The sequence below is a fragment of the Polyergus mexicanus genome, unplaced genomic scaffold, assembly GCF_030449975.1.
Source record: "Polyergus mexicanus isolate NDT 795.1 unplaced genomic scaffold, iyPolMexi1.0 SCAF_6, whole genome shotgun sequence".
NCBI lineage: Eukaryota > Metazoa > Arthropoda > Insecta > Hymenoptera > Formicidae > Polyergus > Polyergus mexicanus.
Genome location: NW_027223326.1, coordinates 11,468,521 through 11,485,826, shown reverse-complemented (window position 1 = coordinate 11,485,826; position 17,306 = coordinate 11,468,521). Strand labels below are relative to the sequence as shown.

The following is a 17,306-nucleotide window of genomic DNA, read 5'->3' as shown; positions in this document are numbered from 1 at the left end:
ATTACGGCGCATATTACATCACGCGAGTATAAACACGTTCTATTATTACCTGTAATTAATACCAGAGATTGTCTTATTTTTTTTTAAATCGAGTGTATTTGTCAGTGCGTCTGTGAGAAAGGAAAGACTAACAGCATATAGTCGTTTAAAAAAATGACGGCTACTGAGGAAACGGAGCCGTTGATATCCACGACGCCGACGACTTCTGCGGGTAAAGGCCAAAGGGTTACTTATCATGCAATCTCTTTTGTAAGTACTATAAATAAAACACGATCCAATTATAATATTTATTTTGCAAATGCAAACCATGACAAGTCAAATCGAAATCATTTTCAGTCGGATCATTTGCCGCGCATTTTCTTCGATCTTATCTTCTATCTTTATATATCTCTTTCTCATATATATGCCGTAATATTCCGTTATATCTATCTCTCTTAAAGGGATCGATACATTTACGTCTAATACGGCTTCGTTCCAGTCTCCGATTCTAGCGAGAGTTCGATTACACGATCAAAGTTATAATTCAAGTAAAATCAATAAATTTCATTACAAATTAATCAACCTATTTTTGTATAAAATCAATCTTTCTTTATCTCTAAAAAAAATATATCATCGAGTTAAAATCTTTGAGTAATTAATGATAAACTTTGGCAAATAAGGTTGTAGCAAAAATAATCGTGAAATTATATTTCTCAGCCAATTATACGCAAATAAATTTTAATACATCTAATTCAGCAATTCGAGAAGGAATTTGAAAAACGCAATAAAAAATGAGCGCAGATTTTTGTCAGAAAACAATCTCGAAATATCGGCGAAAGAAATATAAAAAAAAAAAAAAAAAAAACCACTCGGTAGTTGGAAACAATTTATCTCAAGCAATAAGGATATTAGTAAAAACATACATTTTTACAATGCGTTATCATTTACACTAAAATATGTAGAAAGAAAATAAAAGCTCTATTGTTATAGGAAGCAAACGAAAGGGATAGATTGCATGATGGAAGTCCCGAGAACTACTTTGATCTAAAACCGATTTCAAGTGCGTCAATAGGCGTAAATTTCAACAACGAAATCTCCACCAACAGAATCACCTACACATGGAGCGACGTGAATGTTTATTATAGTACGAAAACTAACAGGATCTGGGATCAGTTAATGTTCAGGCCTCGAAAGTCCATCGCACAGAAGCACATATTAAAAGATGGTAAAAAGAAACCAAACAAAAAGGACACATGTTATATATTTTTTTTTCTATATTTAAGACAATTTCCCGGCTTTTATATATGTAATCATATATACATATAATATAATTATATACGTATATCATATGTGTATATATATGTTGTCTTTCTCTTATATATTCTATATTTGTTTATAAAAGACAAAGAATAATTGAAAAATAATTTTAAGAATAATATTTGCATTGTTATTTTTAAAGTTTGCGATTAAATTTTATACAATATTCTATATATATATATATATATATATATATATATGTATAGAGAGATATATATATAGAGAGAATATTATATTTGAATTAATTGCAAAACTAGTTTTTCTAAAAAAATTATGCGAAAATTATTCTTCTAATTATTTTCCAACTATTCTTCTTATGTATATCATTATACATATATAGAATTATAAATATATATATTTATATATGATTATTCATGGACTCTTTTCAGAGAGATTTGCAGAATACGCGTGTGTGTCTACGTAACTTTTACCGTATTTCGGCAAATAAATCGACATTTTTTGTTAAGTGTGCGGAGTGGCCTATCCCGGCGAATTGCTCATAATCATGGGCGCATCGGGTGCAGGCAAGACAACTTTACTAAATACGCTGACATTTCGCACGACGCGCGGGGTATCCACGTCCGGTTTGATGGCCGTCAACGGTCGGAGGATATCGCCGGACGTTCTCACCTCGAGGATGGCTTACGTGCAGCAAGACGATCTATTTATCGGCACATTGACGGTGACGGAGCATCTAATGTTTCAGGCGGCAGTGCGAATGGATCGTCACATACCTCGTCACCAGAGGATTAAAAGGGTCAATGAAGTCATCGACGAGGTAATGCAATCGTGTTAAATTTATTAAAAAATAATTAATTTATTAATTCATTTTAAAATTTAAAGTTTATTAAAAATTAACTTCATTGATAAGATAACTCTTTTAATTGTCGGTATCAATCGTTACGAATACTTGGAATAAGTATTGTCAATTCAATGTTTCTTTCATAAGCAGCTTGCCCTTTCGAAATGTCGAAACACGAGGATAGGAATACCCGGTAAAGTGAAGGGTCTTTCGGGCGGTGAGATGAAGAGATTGTCTTTTGCTTCCGAGGTATTGACCGATCCGCCGCTAATGTTCTGCGACGAGCCGACATCCGGCTTGGATTCCTTCATGGCTCATCAGGTTATTTCCATCTTGAAGGCCTTGGCGGGTGAGTGAGCCACGGTGAAGTTATCTTGTGGTATAAGATATAATAAACAAATTTCAATAGCAAGTGGTAAAACGATCGTCGCCACTTTACATCAACCTTCGTCGGAGCTGTTTGTTCTATTTGATAAAATTCTGTTGATGGCCGAAGGAAGAGTCGCCTTCATGGGTACAGCTGTGCAAGCTTGTTCCTTCTTCAAGACGTAAGTTCAGCAAATGTATGAAACCTATTAGATTCGTATTTAAGAAAATGAAAACTTGTCCGTTACGATGTATAATTTTTTTCAGGCTTGGCGCGGCTTGTCCCAGCAATTACAATCCTGCAGATTATTTCGTGCAAATGTTGGCTGTGGTACCGGGACGCGAGTTGGCCTGCAGACACGCGATCAAAACGACGTGCGACACCTTCCGGAGCAGCGAATACGGAAAAAAAATCGTCACAGAGGCAGAAACAGTCCATGGCGAATTCGAGAGTTTCCTCAAGTATCACTCCAAAGATGCCGGTCGTTCGCCTTACAAGGCGAGCTGGTGCGAGCAGTTTTACGCAGTTCTATGGCGTTCCTGGCTGTCGGTGATCAAGGAACCGCTCCTCATTAAAGTTCGCCTTCTACAAACCATCGTGCGTTTCCCTCCCAAACATTTATGGCATAACATCAATTCCACATCATTCCACGAAAACGTAGATATAGAAAGGAACGAATTGGATTTTTTTTGTCGCAGATGATCTCGCTATTGATCGGTGTCACTTACTTTGGCCAGCGAATCAATCTAGACGGCGTGATGAATATCAATGGCGCTCTGTTCATTTTCCTTAGCTGTATGACTTTCCAGAACGTTTTCGCTGTCATTAACGTGAGATTTTGGAGATATCGGAGGAAATGCTTGAAAAAGATCGACTAAGATCGAAACGTATTCCTACACAGGTATTCTGCGCCGAATTACCGATATTCCTTCGCGAGCACAGAAATGGCATGTATCGCACCGACGTCTACTTCATCTGTAAGACGCTGACGGAAGCGCCGATATTTCTAGCGATACCGTTGATGTTCACAGTCATCGTTTATCCCATGATCGGCCTCTACCCCGACGTGAAGCATTTCTTTATCGCAGCCGCCGTGTTGACTCTCGTAGGCAACGTGTCGACCTCGTTCGGTAATCATCCGGAAAAAAGTTCCATAATAATATAAATATAAATATATATGCTTATATATAGTATATAAGAAGAACAATTGCAAAATAATTATATAGAAAAATTTTCTATATCATTATATATATTTATATTTGATTTATATATAGATTTTTTTCCCGGGCAAGAGATAGCTTTAAACGGAAACGCGTCTCGCGTCCTCGCGTTCAATCTCTATTTCATTCGTAGGCTATCTGATATCCTGTATCAGCAACAGCGTGACTACGGCTCTCTCCATTGGTCCTCCGGTGATAATACCGTTCTTGCTGTTCGGTGGCTTCTTCCTAAATACGGCGTGAGTATCGCGAGTTATTTCCGACACTAATATTCAAGATATAACTGATCGATATATTCGTACGACAGGTCGGTGCCGTCTTATTTTCTCTGGTTCTCATATCTGTCCTGGTTTCGTTACGGTAACGAGGCTCTTTTGGTCAACCAGTGGTCAGAGATCGACTCTATAGACTGCACTACAAGCAACATCACGTGTCCGAAATCGGGACGCACCGTTCTCCAAATGTACAATTTCAGGAAAGAGAACTTTCCGATGGACATTCTCTGCTTGCTCGCGCTTATCGTGGCGTTCCGTTTCCTGGCGTTTTTCGCCTTACTGTCGAAAACTCGCTGTTCGAAATAACGCATAACAACATTATTGCCTTATGAAATGAACAGTTTTTGTTCTTATTGCACATGTAACATATTTTTATAATAAATAATTTTAACAATAAATAATTTTAAAAGAGAACAAATCGCGCATATATATTGTACTTTTTTTCTAATTTATAAATACGAGGACCATTAGACGGACAATTCACAAATCTCGTTGAGACTATTGATAGTGACACACGCCAACCGCAAAAAGGCAACGTAATAGGAACTGGAAGAAATACCTCCCCCGACTGCAGCTACCATCTATGTGTCGGCGTTTCCTGTATCGGGGTTGACCGCTCTTTCACTTGCGTCTAGATACTATTACAAACCGGTTGCCATGCATACCGTGCGACCGCACGTACGAGGGAGAGATATATAAGGCGTAAGAGACAATCTTGGAGACCTTCGAGAGAACGCGTCGTAGGAAAAAAGATCAAGATCTACATTCATTACGTTTGTCGATGATATTGTTCGTGGCCTGCTGATCACGCCGCGATTGTCATTCGGCTGGAAATAGGTAACGCGATACGCGAAAGATAGATGCCATTATTGTCTCACAGCTATAACGCCGATCGTTGAAAACGCGTGACAATTCCAATAGCGGATCGGCCACGTCTCGCTCGACTACGTGTAGGGTTTCGGTTTTTGATTACCGCGAGGCCTGAGTCACGAACCTAGTGGGCAATTTCCGGAGGGTGGGTGTCTTACGCGAATAAGCTATATTGATTTACAAACGTCACCGGTGTCAGATTACACACCGGTCATTGGTCTGCTTTAATTTCGATATCGATTCGAAAAATTTAACGCTATAATTCTGCATTCTAAAAAGATTAATAGAGAGAGAGAGAGAGAGAGAGAGAGAGAGAGAGAGAGGCAGAGAATCATTTGATAAGGATTAATATAATTAATTTGATTATACTTAATATACTTGAAGCGTTATATGTGAGAAAAAGCAATATATGTTTGAAGTTTTTTTTTCTTGGATAAATTTTATAGAAACGAATTTTTGATATAATTGTTGGCGATCGGATCGGTGATATTCGATTACGAACAGAGTCGAAGAAGGGAAGTAAAGTGCATTAGGTGCATCGAATGGTGGTAGTAAGCGCGACACGACGCCTGCAAGAGCCTCGCTTGCTTTTAGTTGCCGATCTCCGTCTCGCGTCTCTTTGTCGGTTTCTTATTCTTTACATTTCTCATCAAAGCTTTCAAGATCAGTGCATTAGTTATCGTGAGCGAAAGATACTTCGAAAATTGTCTTTTCAAAGAAGAAAATTATTTATATCATTTTTAAACTCTGTTTTCTTTCATCTCTCTCTTCCTCTCGTATATCAAGGATACGAGAGGTACAAGATGCTCTCTTGGCAAAACTTATCCGTTTATGCAATGGATCGAAATCGACGCACCATAAGCAAGCAGCTCATCAGTAACGGTATTCAACGTGTATTATACGAAACAAGAACATTATGATGTGACATTTAATTATCCCTTTTTTTAGTTCGAGGTGTCGTACGACCCGGCGAGTTAACTGCGATCTTAGGAGGCAGGTAAATTATTTACAATCATCAACGTATTACGATCAACTGACATATCGTTTCGTGAAATTAAAATTTTTCTTCTTGCCTTCATAACGTAGCGGTGCTGGGAAAAGCTCGCTGATGACGGCGCTGGCATTTCGCACAGGATGTAAGTAGAACTCTCTCAATCTCCGACTATCTTTGAAGGAAGAACAACTCGAAAAACTCTTGCTTTCGAATTGACAGCCAACGTCGTCGTGCACGGCGATGTTCGCGTTGACGGTGCATCGGCTACCTCGTCATACATGAGACGTCACAGTGGCTTCATGTACCAGGAAGACATGTTTATCGAGACGATGACAGTGCTCGAGCATATCTGGTTTATGGTAAGCTCAATTTTTTTCTTTTTTCTTTCAAGCGTCTCACACTTTCAATGATTATTTTTCTGTCAGGCTAGAATGAAACTAGACGGAAGAATCCACGTGTCTAGCATTCGATTGAAGATCGATCGTTTGCTGAGGGACGTGGGTCTAACGGAGAGACGCGATATTCGCATCGGCGGCAGTGACGACGGTAAAGTCCTCTCGGGTGGGGAAAAGAAGAGATTAGCCTTTGCTACTGAAGTAGGTATTGCATTTCTACGCGCGTTTATTTCCATCTAATCGAATTTCTAACTTGGTACAAAATCTCTCCTGACAGCTATTGACGGATCCTGAAATACTGTTCTTAGACGAACCAACGACGGGACAGGACGCGCATTCGGCCGGTGTCATCGTCTCGCATATGATGTCTTTTGCGTCGAGAAATCGTACGATCTTGTGCACCATACATCAACCGAGTTCCGTCATTTTTGATAGCTTCCATCGTATAATCCTTCTAGCCGGTGGTAGAATAGCATTCGCTGGTACCGCTACGCAAGCGATACAATTTTTCTCCAAGTATGTATTCTCTTCAACCGAATCAGTGAAAATGATCACTGATTAAAACAGCGACTAAAAAAACAGAGAATAAGAAATACTCATACTTTGCTCTTCTGTCTTAAGTTTCACTGTATATAAGAGAGAAAGAGAGAGAGAGAGAGAGAGAGAGAGAGAGAGAGAGAGAGAGAGAGATTTCACTGAAAAATCAGCTAGCACTGCATCAACTGTGATTCTTCTCAATCAGATTTTATTGTTTAAAAAATATAAAATATAAAAACATACACGTAAATTATTACGTTTATATATTTTTGTAATTTTTTTTATCTCATTTAATTTGTTTCTTATGATTGTAACTATTTTTTCTTCTTAATCGCTATAAGGGGATGCTATTCTACAAAATATTAACATAAAATATTATTGCCATCCGTAGTCAAGGCTTCGAGTGTCCACGCAATTATAACCCGGCCGATTTCCTGGTAGCGACTCTAGCAATCGCTTCCGGCGACGCGCATGGTAGCGGAAGAATTGCGCAGAAAATTTGCGATGCGTATCTCACGAGCGGAGCGTGCAACGAGATCGACGTTACGCTGCAACGGGAGATCGATACCATTCGATTGCGACGCGTAAGCAAATTGATTACGAAAATAATTAATAGATATTAAGAAAAAAGGGAAATAATTGAAAAGATTCTTTATTATACTTTATCTCTTTGTTTCAGACCAAGAGAGATATTTGCGAATCACGCTCCTTGTAAGTACCTTTTTTGGCGAAAGTAAATCGGATCGCAAATATATTGAAAATATCGAGGAAAACCTGACGACTTAATTGCGTTATGCGATTTAATGTAGCAAGGAATCGCGTTGCTGGCTTCAGCTTTACTGGCTAATTCATCGCGGATTTCTGCAAGTTCTGCGGGATCCTTCAGTACAATTTATTAGGATATTGCAAAAAATCGTAAGTAATCGCAAAAATATTCTAGATCTTGCTCTTTTTCTTTTTTTGTTTGTTATATATAAGTAGTATCTTAAGAAAAAGAACGTTTATAAAAATACAACATATACACAGATATATGTATATATGATATTCTTAAATATTTTTTTATCATTTTTATTTTAAAATTATAATTTTTATAATTATTAATATTGTGTGTATCTAATTCCTTTTTCTCTCTTGAAACACTCGTAAAGTATATTTTTAAAACGCCGATGATTTTAAGACACTTTGTATATAATTAATAAAAAAAAATATATATATATATATATATATATATATACTTATATATACTTAAAATCCGTTGTATCAGATCTTAATCTGGGATACGTTCAAAATTTTGCTATGGTTAAAAAAAATTAACAAGTTACATTTTTGATTTCAGAGCGTCGCGGCGATTGCCGGCCTGTGCTTCATCGGCGCCATCGATTTCGATCAATTGGGCATCCAAGCCGTGGAAGGTGTCATATATCTCTTGGTGTGCGAGAACACGTTCTCTCCCATGTATGCAATTTTGGCGTTGATCCCGCAGGAGTTTCCGCTTCTGGTTCGCGAGTACAAGGCGGACATGTATCCCGTTCATCTTTATTATGTAGCGCGAATGATATCATTGGTGAGATTCCTCCGTCATTTCCTCCGAAAATCGTGCGCATTGAACATTTCGAAATTTTCAGATACCGGGTCTGTTAGTGGAACCGGTGCTGTTCGTCACGATAATATACTGGCTCGCGGGATTGCGTCCCACGATGGACGCTTTCGGCTCGACTATTCTGGTGGTTATATTCACGATGAATATATCTATCGCTTGCGGTAAGCAAGGAGTACCGCTGATCGTTTTAATGATTTAGACTAGATTTATTCATGAAATTCTTACGTTTCTTAGGATGCTTCTTCTCGGCCGTCTACGAAAGCGTGCCACTGGCAATGGCCTATCTGGTACCCTTCGATTACATTCTCATGATAACTATGGGCCCATTTATCAAACTCAGGTATTTATTGTCGTTACAAGTAAGTTTTAATACATTCCCGTTAATTTTCAAACCTATTATTAAAAAGAAGATGAACAAAAAATTCTTCTTTTTCTAAACGAGAAAAATTTATTAATTAAATTGTGCGCGGCAACAATTTTACCACGATTTTAATTATAATTTTATTTTCGATTATTTTGACAAATTTTTTATGCACGGCCCAAATACAAGTAAATTCTTTTTTTTTTATATATATATTCCGCTATTTTATATCAGAAAATCTTTCTATGTTTCTTTTATCGATTTCTTTATTCGATAATTGACAGCTCATTACCCGTGTACATGCGATGGGTAAGATATTGCTCCTGGTTACTGCACTCGACGGAAGCTCTCACCATTGTCCAATGGAAAGGCGTGCACAATATATGTAAGTTACATTGGGCATCAACATATACATATTGTTTTACGAAATGTACAACGATCTTTTTGCTGTAAACAGCCTGCGAAACAATCGAGCTACCCTGCCTCACCGAAGGAAGCGAGGTGCTGGACCGCTACGATTTCGACGAGCGCAACTTTTGGCCCGACATCGTCTTCATGGCTGTCATTTATGTCGTCTTTCATCTGTCGGCCTATGTCTTTTTGTGGAAACGATGCAGATCGAAATAAATGAATCGCGAGCAAGTATTAGGGAAAAGGTGACTGAAAAGCGACGTACAACTTTATTACTGACTTCTGGCTTTTCCCTGTGATTACTCAAGATTGGGAAGTGTGTCTTAATCAAGATTTTTATCGCGAGATTTTTCGATTAAAAATTATATAAGCAAAAATTTACGAAAAATGACATCGAAATTTGTAACGAACATTAATTTACACATTTGTAAAAAAATCATACACACATATATATATATATATATATATAGACACACACACACACAATATCGAGGAAATAAAAGAAGAACGAGCAATGTGTTTATAAAAAAATAATAAAAATGATAAATATTAATTTATTCTCTCCCCCGCGAATACCGACCATCCCACGCACGATTGGAGAGCGAAGTAATAAAAGAAATATCGGCCGATCATCCCCCACACGCCATACACGTCGCCTCGCCATTTTGTCGGCGTGTTATACCTTACTCTATAATAATAATCCAAGTATCCTTAATAATCCAAGACGAAGTATTTGACGTCATTAATCGGTCTCAAAACAATCAAACTTGCTTCACACGAAAATATATATATATATATACGTTACAATTGGTATCAAAATATTTTATAATCCTCTTTTTGTTTTAATTACACGTAATTATAAATTATTTTATATATATTTACATAGAAATATTAAAATTTTTGTAAAGATTTTATTAAATCTTTTTATCATATAATTTTTCGGTAATTGTATTATATATTATAAAATATTTTATAAAATAATAAACTCTCCCCCTCTCTCTCTCTCTCTCTCTCTCTCTCTCTCTCTCTCTATCTATCTATCTATCTATCTATCTATGTATCTGTCTATCTATATAAAAATATTAATTAATACATAAAAAAATATTTTATTATACAACTATATGTATACTATACTATATCATTATCGACACTATATCATTATCAAAAGGTTGCGGCTATTTGTTTCGCAGTTTCGCCAATAGATTGCGGGACCGATACGTCCGAGTGAAATCTTGAAACCAACGGTCGGGCATTCTCCATCTGGTGGAAAGTTTATGGCGAGAGCGCGGCGGTCTCTCGATTTCTCTCTCTCTCTCTCTCTCTCTCTCTCTCTCAGAAGTTCGGAGCGAGCCTGGCCTGGCCATGTTACTGACACGGCACTGTCGCTCACCGTCATCGCGCGAGGTAGTTCGATCATTGTAGTTCCGCGTTCGCGGCGACGACGACGACGACGACGTTCATCCGAACTCGGACTCGCGAGACACGATATATACGTAGTGCGATCCTCATTCCGGATCCAGTAACCGTATCATGTGCGTGTCCCTAGTGTCGCGGAATTGAGACCCCCTCCGTTTGTCAGAGGGAAGGACAGAAGGGAAGGAAGATCGCGAGGAGAGGCACGAAGAGACTCGACGAGACTCGCGCTTATAATGCATCCCGGAACGGCGGCCGCAGCTCGCCGCCGATGCGATCGTAAGCTCCGGAAGAAGCGCGAGGCCAGCTCGAGTCCCCGATGCAACAACGACGTCGCCGTCGGACGTGGATGAGAAGAGGCGTCTCGCGCGCGTCTTCGTGTGCCAGCGGAGGCGCTGCGAACGGCCGCGAATAGCTCGTGATATTTTCTCTACGAGGTACGTATGGGCATATTATATTGTAGATAAGACCGATACGGAGTAGAAACGACACTCGCAAACATTTCCCGCCGATCTCTCTTTCCGCGTTTTCCCTCTTCTCCGATTGTTATCTCGACGCGCGTGAATCTCATTTTCCTTTCTTTTTTTTTTTTTCTTTTACACTCGACCTCCCCGTACGCATACGCGATACAGATGTAGGGCACGTATACCCATGTGCGATTTCCCCGCGACTCCGAGGAATCCTTTCGCCGTATATTTTTTGAAAAATGCAATCTCGCGACTTTGATTCTTTGCGCTCCCGAATCCTAACAAATTGGCTCTCCTTGTTGATTAATTTTATTTGCACAGATAATTATTAGAATATTGGGGAAAGAGAATTTTAATCATTTTATAAAGTCTTATTTTTATATGAAATATTCCAAGACGTCCGGCGTATATGAAACGTATATACATATATAGCGGCATATATATTGTCCATTTTACGTATCGTGAAATAGATATAATTCCTCAATCTTCGCTCGCGGAAATGCAAACAATGGAAAGCGCATCTCTAGCCGTCCAATTTTCGAAAGAACTCACGCGCGCGTTGAAAGCTATTTATCGGAAACTGATCACGATGACGGATATCGCTCCGAAATAATAAACGCGGTGGCTGATACGCGCATGTGTGTACACATACGATGCATCGAGGGTACGCGATGCATGGCTCGTTGTTTTGCAAGCTCAATTTCACGAAACAACGAAAGTTATATTCTCGAGTGAAAAAAAAAAAAAAAACGATAAAAAGATTATCGACTATCTGTACGTTTCAGCCATTATTAAAATCATTTCATATCACGTTGTATATCGTCGTAATATTGTATCATCCTGGCTGTTAATAAATTTTTTAGGGATCTAGTCATTGAATGAAGTGACAGAGTGTGCATTTTGCTTAACTTTACCATCTGAATATCTTTGTTGCTCTCGACGGTGCGAAAAAAAAAAAATGAATAAAAAAATTCGAGAGGATAAGTATTGTCAAACTTTTAAACTCACTTTTTTTATAGAATCACATTATATAATTCTTTTATAGTAAATCCATTTTCCTTTCTGGAAATATGTGATGATAATAATTTAATAACTTGCGAGATAAATCAGGTTTCTTCTATCTTTTTCTCTTCCCCCCCCCTCTCCCCCCCCCCCCGACGTATAAATATTTGAACATAAAATATGAAATATCGTCGTGAGGAGTATATTCGCTTTGATCAAGTTAAATCTGTTAAATAAAATTTAGATAGCATCTTTATTTTCATATTCGTTTCGTTCAACGGCAATTTTCAGTCTGATCGATCGAAATTATCAGTCGATGGGTGTGTCGCGTATATATGTGTGTGTGTGTGTGTGTGTGTATGTATTTTTCCGCATTCAAAATTTAAGATAAAATCGGTACATACGTCGACGCGATTAAACATCTATCCGATGGCATTTTTATCAAAATAGCAATTGTATACATGAAAGTATATATCGCGGAAATAAAAATAAGAAAAAAAATTTTACAATAACAAAACCCTCTGGCTTTTTTGCGTTATTATAAATTTTTTCTCGCCCTCCAACCGTATGTAACCGTGGCATAAAACGGCTTCGTAGCTGGATATGCATCTGTCTACACGCGACCCATTGCGGTTTTCATGTGTGAGTTTTTTTTCCCCCCCTCCCCCCCCTCCCGTTCCCGTAAGAAACGCGACTACCCGTCGAGGGGAAAAGTCGACCACAGTTTTACGGCAATTACTAGTCGAGTTATTCGTGCAGCCGTATATTAAAAAAAAAAAAAAACACACACACACACACGATATAAAAAGAAATATATACAGACTCTGAATTTTAGCAGGAAGGCACCGACGTATAGTCCGAATTTCCGTATTCTAAACTCCACGAGCTAAACTCTATTCTTGGCACTTCTCCCCGGCTATCAATCACGGATTTCGGTGACAAATGCGCAAAATGAAAATATTATTACGCTAGTTGCACTATCGATAAGATAAAGTTTTGAATAATGCGTGCTTATCGGCTATGTCCCTCGCTCGCCTTCTCACTCCACGTACAGCGATGTGGTAAATTTAAAGGGTAAGGGAGCTGCGCGAGGTAAAGATACGGAGGTTGATATTAAAAGCGCTAAGAATAGGGATGTTGAGAGTACAGAGGGTTTGACTATATCTTCGCTTCTCAGCGATTTAAATGCACTTTATCTGCATTTATGCATCTGATATTACTTGGATCGATTTACAATTACATATATACTCCTTTACATATTAAAAATCGACTTGTATTTCTCAAAAGTTTCTATCCCCTGTGATTTTCTTCGACAAATTGTATATAATCTAAATAGCAGTAACAAAAAATGTATTTTTTTTTTTCTGATTCGGTCGCGTTATTAAATCTGTTTCATTTTTCTGTTTTCGTTACTCTCTGTCTCTCTTCTCTTGCAGAGCGCGGTTATCATCTTTATTACTTTTCTCACACAGTACAATTACGTTCTGCTATTGTGCACGCTTGTAAGTTATTAAATCCGTTTCATTCCTATTTTCATCTTCATTATTTCTCTCTCACGCGCGGTACGGTTGTAGAAAATTAGATTAGGATGCTGCCATAAACACGGCATATTGCGGTCTGCTGATATCGATGTAGTTTAACTTATTTTGCTTTGAAGTGTCGGTTCAACTTATATGTGAGTAAATAGTTTGCGTTTAAATATTTTTATAGATACTTGGCACGAAAATATCTCGCATTAAACAGTTCAGTTTTATAATAGAAGAATAGAGAGGGGGATAGATAATGTTCGTAACAATGTCTATTTTTATAAATAAAAAGGAAAAGAAATTTTTAATCTTTTTATACTTTAAACTTGTATCAATGATGTGATTTCTAATATTTCTCTCAGATTTTCCCGTATGATTCTTAGCATATACAATATGTCTCAGTTTTGCAAAACAATTTTTCAGATTTCAATATCCATATCCTTTTATATGAGCGTTAAATTTTTATTCTGAAATTTTTTTATTTTTTAATTAGGAACTCTAATCAAGTTGGAATGTTATGACCTGTATTTTGATTTTCTCATTTTTATTCGTATTTACCTTTTTATATGTAATATATCGAATAACATTTCGCATTATGTTACGCACCGTCGACAGATCGCCCTTATTAACGTCTCGTGTATTACAACTCGTCGTAAATCGACTCGACGATATTCGACTCTATCAATGATAACCATGCTTGTCCACGTGCGCGCGCGCGATGTCTTTCGTTTCTCGCGTGAAACCACGTCAATTCGCTTAATGACGTTAATTCTGCGGATGCCAAGATGTCGTTCAAGGGTAATTGCTAGCGTGGATTCTCGATCATACGAGGTCGAAGTAAATAGCCGGTCGCGATTCAATTGAAAAAAGAATCGTCCAGAGATACTACAATTATTAATCGATTTTTCTGTGAGCGATTTAAAATTAAGAAAAGGAAGCTCAGAAAAGGAAGAATTTATACGATCTTCTATTTTTATTAATTTCTTGTTCGAGAAGTTCGATAAAATCAGATCAAGGGTCGGAATCGTGATTTTCGCTTATAATTATCAGATTTTTTTATCCGATATGTTTTTTTTTTTTTTAAATACTGTTATTAATATTTTTTTATCATACTAAGATATATAATATTTATAAAAATTTTTTCGATCAAAAAAATTTGTCCCTTGAGATATCTCAATATTTTTAAGATATGATATTTTACTTTCATATTATTAGTATAATTTATACAAATACGTAGGGATATTTTCGAATAGAGAACTAAGCGAGAGAGACCTATGTCGACTCGTAAATTGTCGATTGAATGGAAAATCTCGATTGTAACTAAAGATGAGTCGACATATTAATCAAACATCATGATTTATAAGAGATTCAGAAAATGATTTTATTCTCGCTATCAATTTTTATTTCCCCTCTTCTCCGACAATATTATTGTTAAAAATCGTTATATTGGCCGGTTTCAGGACAAGGTGCAATGGCTGACGACCGAAATAACCACCGGGGCTTCGTCACACGGCAGTCACACGTGGTAAGTAACGTTCCGCCGCATTAATCGCCAACAGATAGAGTCGCCGATTAGCGGCCGCGTACTCCCTCTCTCTCTCTCTCTCTCTCCCGCTCCTTCTCTCTCGCTCTCGCGATTCTCGAATCGCGGAATTCGATAATTTTAGAAAAGCCGCGGAGAGCGTACAGGACAGGGAAAAGGCGATCTCTCGTCGTGCAATCGATCATCTCTTCTGCAGAAATGGGAATTTTTAGATCGCCGAGGCGTTCGCCACTCATCTCGCTTGCAGCAGCGGTTCTTATTCTCGCGATGTCTCACACGCCTATGATAAGAAAGATTTGCCGTGAAATCCAACGATATTCGGTCTTTTCGGAAATTCTCCCCGTTCTTGGAAACGCGTCGACAATGACGGCGCGTTTGGGAAAGATCGGTGAAGCGCGCGCCTCATCGAGGAGCGAGCCGATCGACCTGTATGATTTATCGTGAGCTCGTTGACGTAAGAAGCTGTCATCGAGAGATAATCGGAGAGACACCGGGAACGGGTCTCTCGGAAAATCAAGTGTAATCCGCTCGCGTGATCCGACGTGGTGGTCACTTATTCCTCGCTCGTGGAAAATAAAATCAACGGCGCGCCGAGAATCTCCCGAAAAGATTTTCGATAAACCATCAAGCGGGAGGGAGCGAGAGGAGGCAGTTTGCGTAAATGAGCAGCTTAAAAATAGTCCGCCGGACTGTTGTACCGGAGAGCAAATAAAGCCTACTCTCGCGACTTTAAAGAGAGACTTCATAGAGAGTAATGTTATAGAAATTTCTCAATTTTCCTATATAAATCCTTCCACAAATTTATCCTAACTCTCGAAGAACTCACTTTTCAAGCGCGGAGAGTTTTATAAAGAGATCGCGTCACTTTAATATAATCTATCATAATACTTGATTATCGAAAAGCGGATATTTATACTTAATAAGAGCGTTTCGTAAAAATCGAGAAACTTTCGAAATTTGACGTTTCCTACGCAACGAGCCATCTTTTATTTCACAGTCTATATATATTAGTAACGCGAATATATATATATTTGCATTTTATGAATAATCTCTTCGAAGCGCTTATTTAAGTTTGTGTGGCGTTGACCCATGGCATAATCACAACGTACCATTACGCGCCATCTCTCTCTCTCTCTCTCTCTCTCTCTTTCACCACAATGCTTGCTCATCGATTATTTGTCCGATTAATCCACCCACCGTGTGTGCCTGAATCTGCCTATACGATGACGCAAATGCGGCTGTAAAGCATTGTGCATGTGATCTTATTGAATAATAATAATAATAATAAAAAAAAACCGGGGTTTTGTTTTCCTCAAGAGGAAGAGAATGTAATTTCAAAGGATGGTCTCGCTTAACGAGGTTGACGAGAATTAATCAGGCATCGTTTATAAAATCGAACAGCGTATGAGGTTGGTTCGTGCCGCTACTAAATAAACCGTAAAATATAAAATATTATCCTACGCGTCTCTTATTTATTAGATTAAACTAATCGTCGTGATCGAGCAACGGATCATATCGTCGAGCGGAACGAGCGCGATAGATTGCGAGCGCTCGGAAGTTACGATCTTTATTAATGGAACAAGTGACATTCCTCGCGGACAAGTATCATCGATCCCTCGTTTTCCCCAATCTCTTGCGTTAATCCGGATAGCCCGTTCTCTTCTTATTGTTAGTCTCTCACACGCTCTCCCTCCCTTCTACTCTTCCCTCGCTACGTCTGTTTCATTTCGCGTGCGAAATATCGCACGGTCTGTCGCAACTTTTGCACTGCGAAAGCAACGGCCCTTTCGGGGGGGGGGGGGGGAAGAAGGAAAAAAAAAACCCGGAGCGAGAAACGAAGGCTATCCGCGATTCCGTTTCTTTCGAAGCAGCTCACCGTGGCGCATTCGCTCGATCTTCACTCGATCTCTTTTATTTACTATTATATATTTATGATTATTTATTTTTGGAATCGTTTTAACATTTTGTATTTCGTTTTGTGCTCCGGAGATCCTTTGTTCGAGATACGATTTTGTACGATCGGTTCTCTTCAGCCGGAAACGGAAACTTTTATTTTCTCTCTTCTTTTACATCTCTATCAATTTGTATAAAAAGAGAAAGGAAGAGGCGATTATCGAAAAGCGCAATGTTCTAAAAAGAATCCACAGAGCGGAGAAAGAGGAAAGGGAGCGTCTCTTTCTCTCTCTCTCGTTGGAGGAGAGCGCGTATTATCGCGATATCGAATCAT

At 38.4% G+C, this 17,306-nt stretch overlaps 3 protein-coding genes across 8 annotated transcripts in view; all 3 read left to right on the top strand.

Moving 5' to 3' along the window:
* Positions 1 to 30: 30 nt before the first annotated feature.
* LOC138933872 (protein white-like) lies at positions 31 to 4,470 on the top strand. Its single transcript, XM_070297000.1, has 10 exons — positions 31 to 249; positions 970 to 1,204; positions 1,764 to 2,074; positions 2,249 to 2,447; positions 2,508 to 2,646; positions 2,732 to 3,062; positions 3,164 to 3,295; positions 3,367 to 3,595; positions 3,819 to 3,924; positions 3,993 to 4,470. The coding sequence occupies exons 1-10, from the start codon at positions 154 to 156 to the stop codon at positions 4,264 to 4,266; spliced, it is 2,052 nt and encodes a 683-aa protein (XP_070153101.1). The 5' UTR covers positions 31 to 153; the 3' UTR covers positions 4,267 to 4,470.
* A 1,148-nt stretch (positions 4,471 to 5,618) lies between these two features.
* LOC138933873 (protein scarlet-like) lies at positions 5,619 to 9,416 on the top strand. The gene is made up of 14 exons (XM_070297002.1): positions 5,619 to 5,712; positions 5,779 to 5,827; positions 5,917 to 5,966; positions 6,044 to 6,183; positions 6,250 to 6,420; positions 6,497 to 6,735; positions 7,148 to 7,340; positions 7,436 to 7,467; positions 7,566 to 7,671; positions 8,093 to 8,320; positions 8,382 to 8,517; positions 8,591 to 8,696; positions 9,002 to 9,102; positions 9,175 to 9,416. The coding sequence occupies exons 1-14, from the start codon at positions 5,634 to 5,636 to the stop codon at positions 9,342 to 9,344; spliced, it is 1,800 nt and encodes a 599-aa protein (XP_070153103.1). The 5' UTR covers positions 5,619 to 5,633; the 3' UTR covers positions 9,345 to 9,416.
* Positions 9,417 to 10,501: 1,085 nt separating this feature from the next.
* Rhogap19d (Rho GTPase activating protein at 19D) overlaps positions 10,502 to 17,306 on the top strand; it is a 29,315-nt gene continuing 22,510 nt past the window's right edge. For all 6 annotated transcript variants that reach the window (XM_070297861.1, XM_070297862.1, XM_070297864.1 and 3 more), the window contains exons 1-2: positions 10,502 to 10,978; positions 14,997 to 15,061. In XM_070297861.1, coding sequence (XP_070153962.1) covers positions 15,008 to 15,061 — 54 coding nt within the window. In that variant the 5' untranslated portion in view covers positions 10,502 to 10,978; positions 14,997 to 15,007. The remainder of the gene's footprint in view (positions 10,979 to 14,996; positions 15,062 to 17,306) is intronic.

Excerpts from the sequence above, each read along its gene's own strand:
- LOC138933872 (XM_070297000.1), top strand. The coding sequence starts at position 154 with ATGACGGCTACTGAGGAAACGGAGCCGTTGATATCCACGACGCCGACG. Across the intron at positions 2,075-2,248 it reads TCAATGAAGTCATCGACGAG|CTTGCCCTTTCGAAATGTCG; the intron begins GTAATGCAATCG and ends TTTCATAAGCAG. Across the intron at positions 3,596-3,818 it reads CAACGTGTCGACCTCGTTCG|GCTATCTGATATCCTGTATC; the intron begins GTAATCATCCGG and ends TTTCATTCGTAG.
- LOC138933873 (XM_070297002.1), top strand. The coding sequence starts at position 5,634 with ATGCTCTCTTGGCAAAACTTATCCGTTTATGCAATGGATCGAAATCGA. Across the intron at positions 7,468-7,565 it reads ATTTGCGAATCACGCTCCTT|CAAGGAATCGCGTTGCTGGC; the intron begins GTAAGTACCTTT and ends GATTTAATGTAG. Across the intron at positions 8,518-8,590 it reads GAATATATCTATCGCTTGCG|GATGCTTCTTCTCGGCCGTC; the intron begins GTAAGCAAGGAG and ends TACGTTTCTTAG.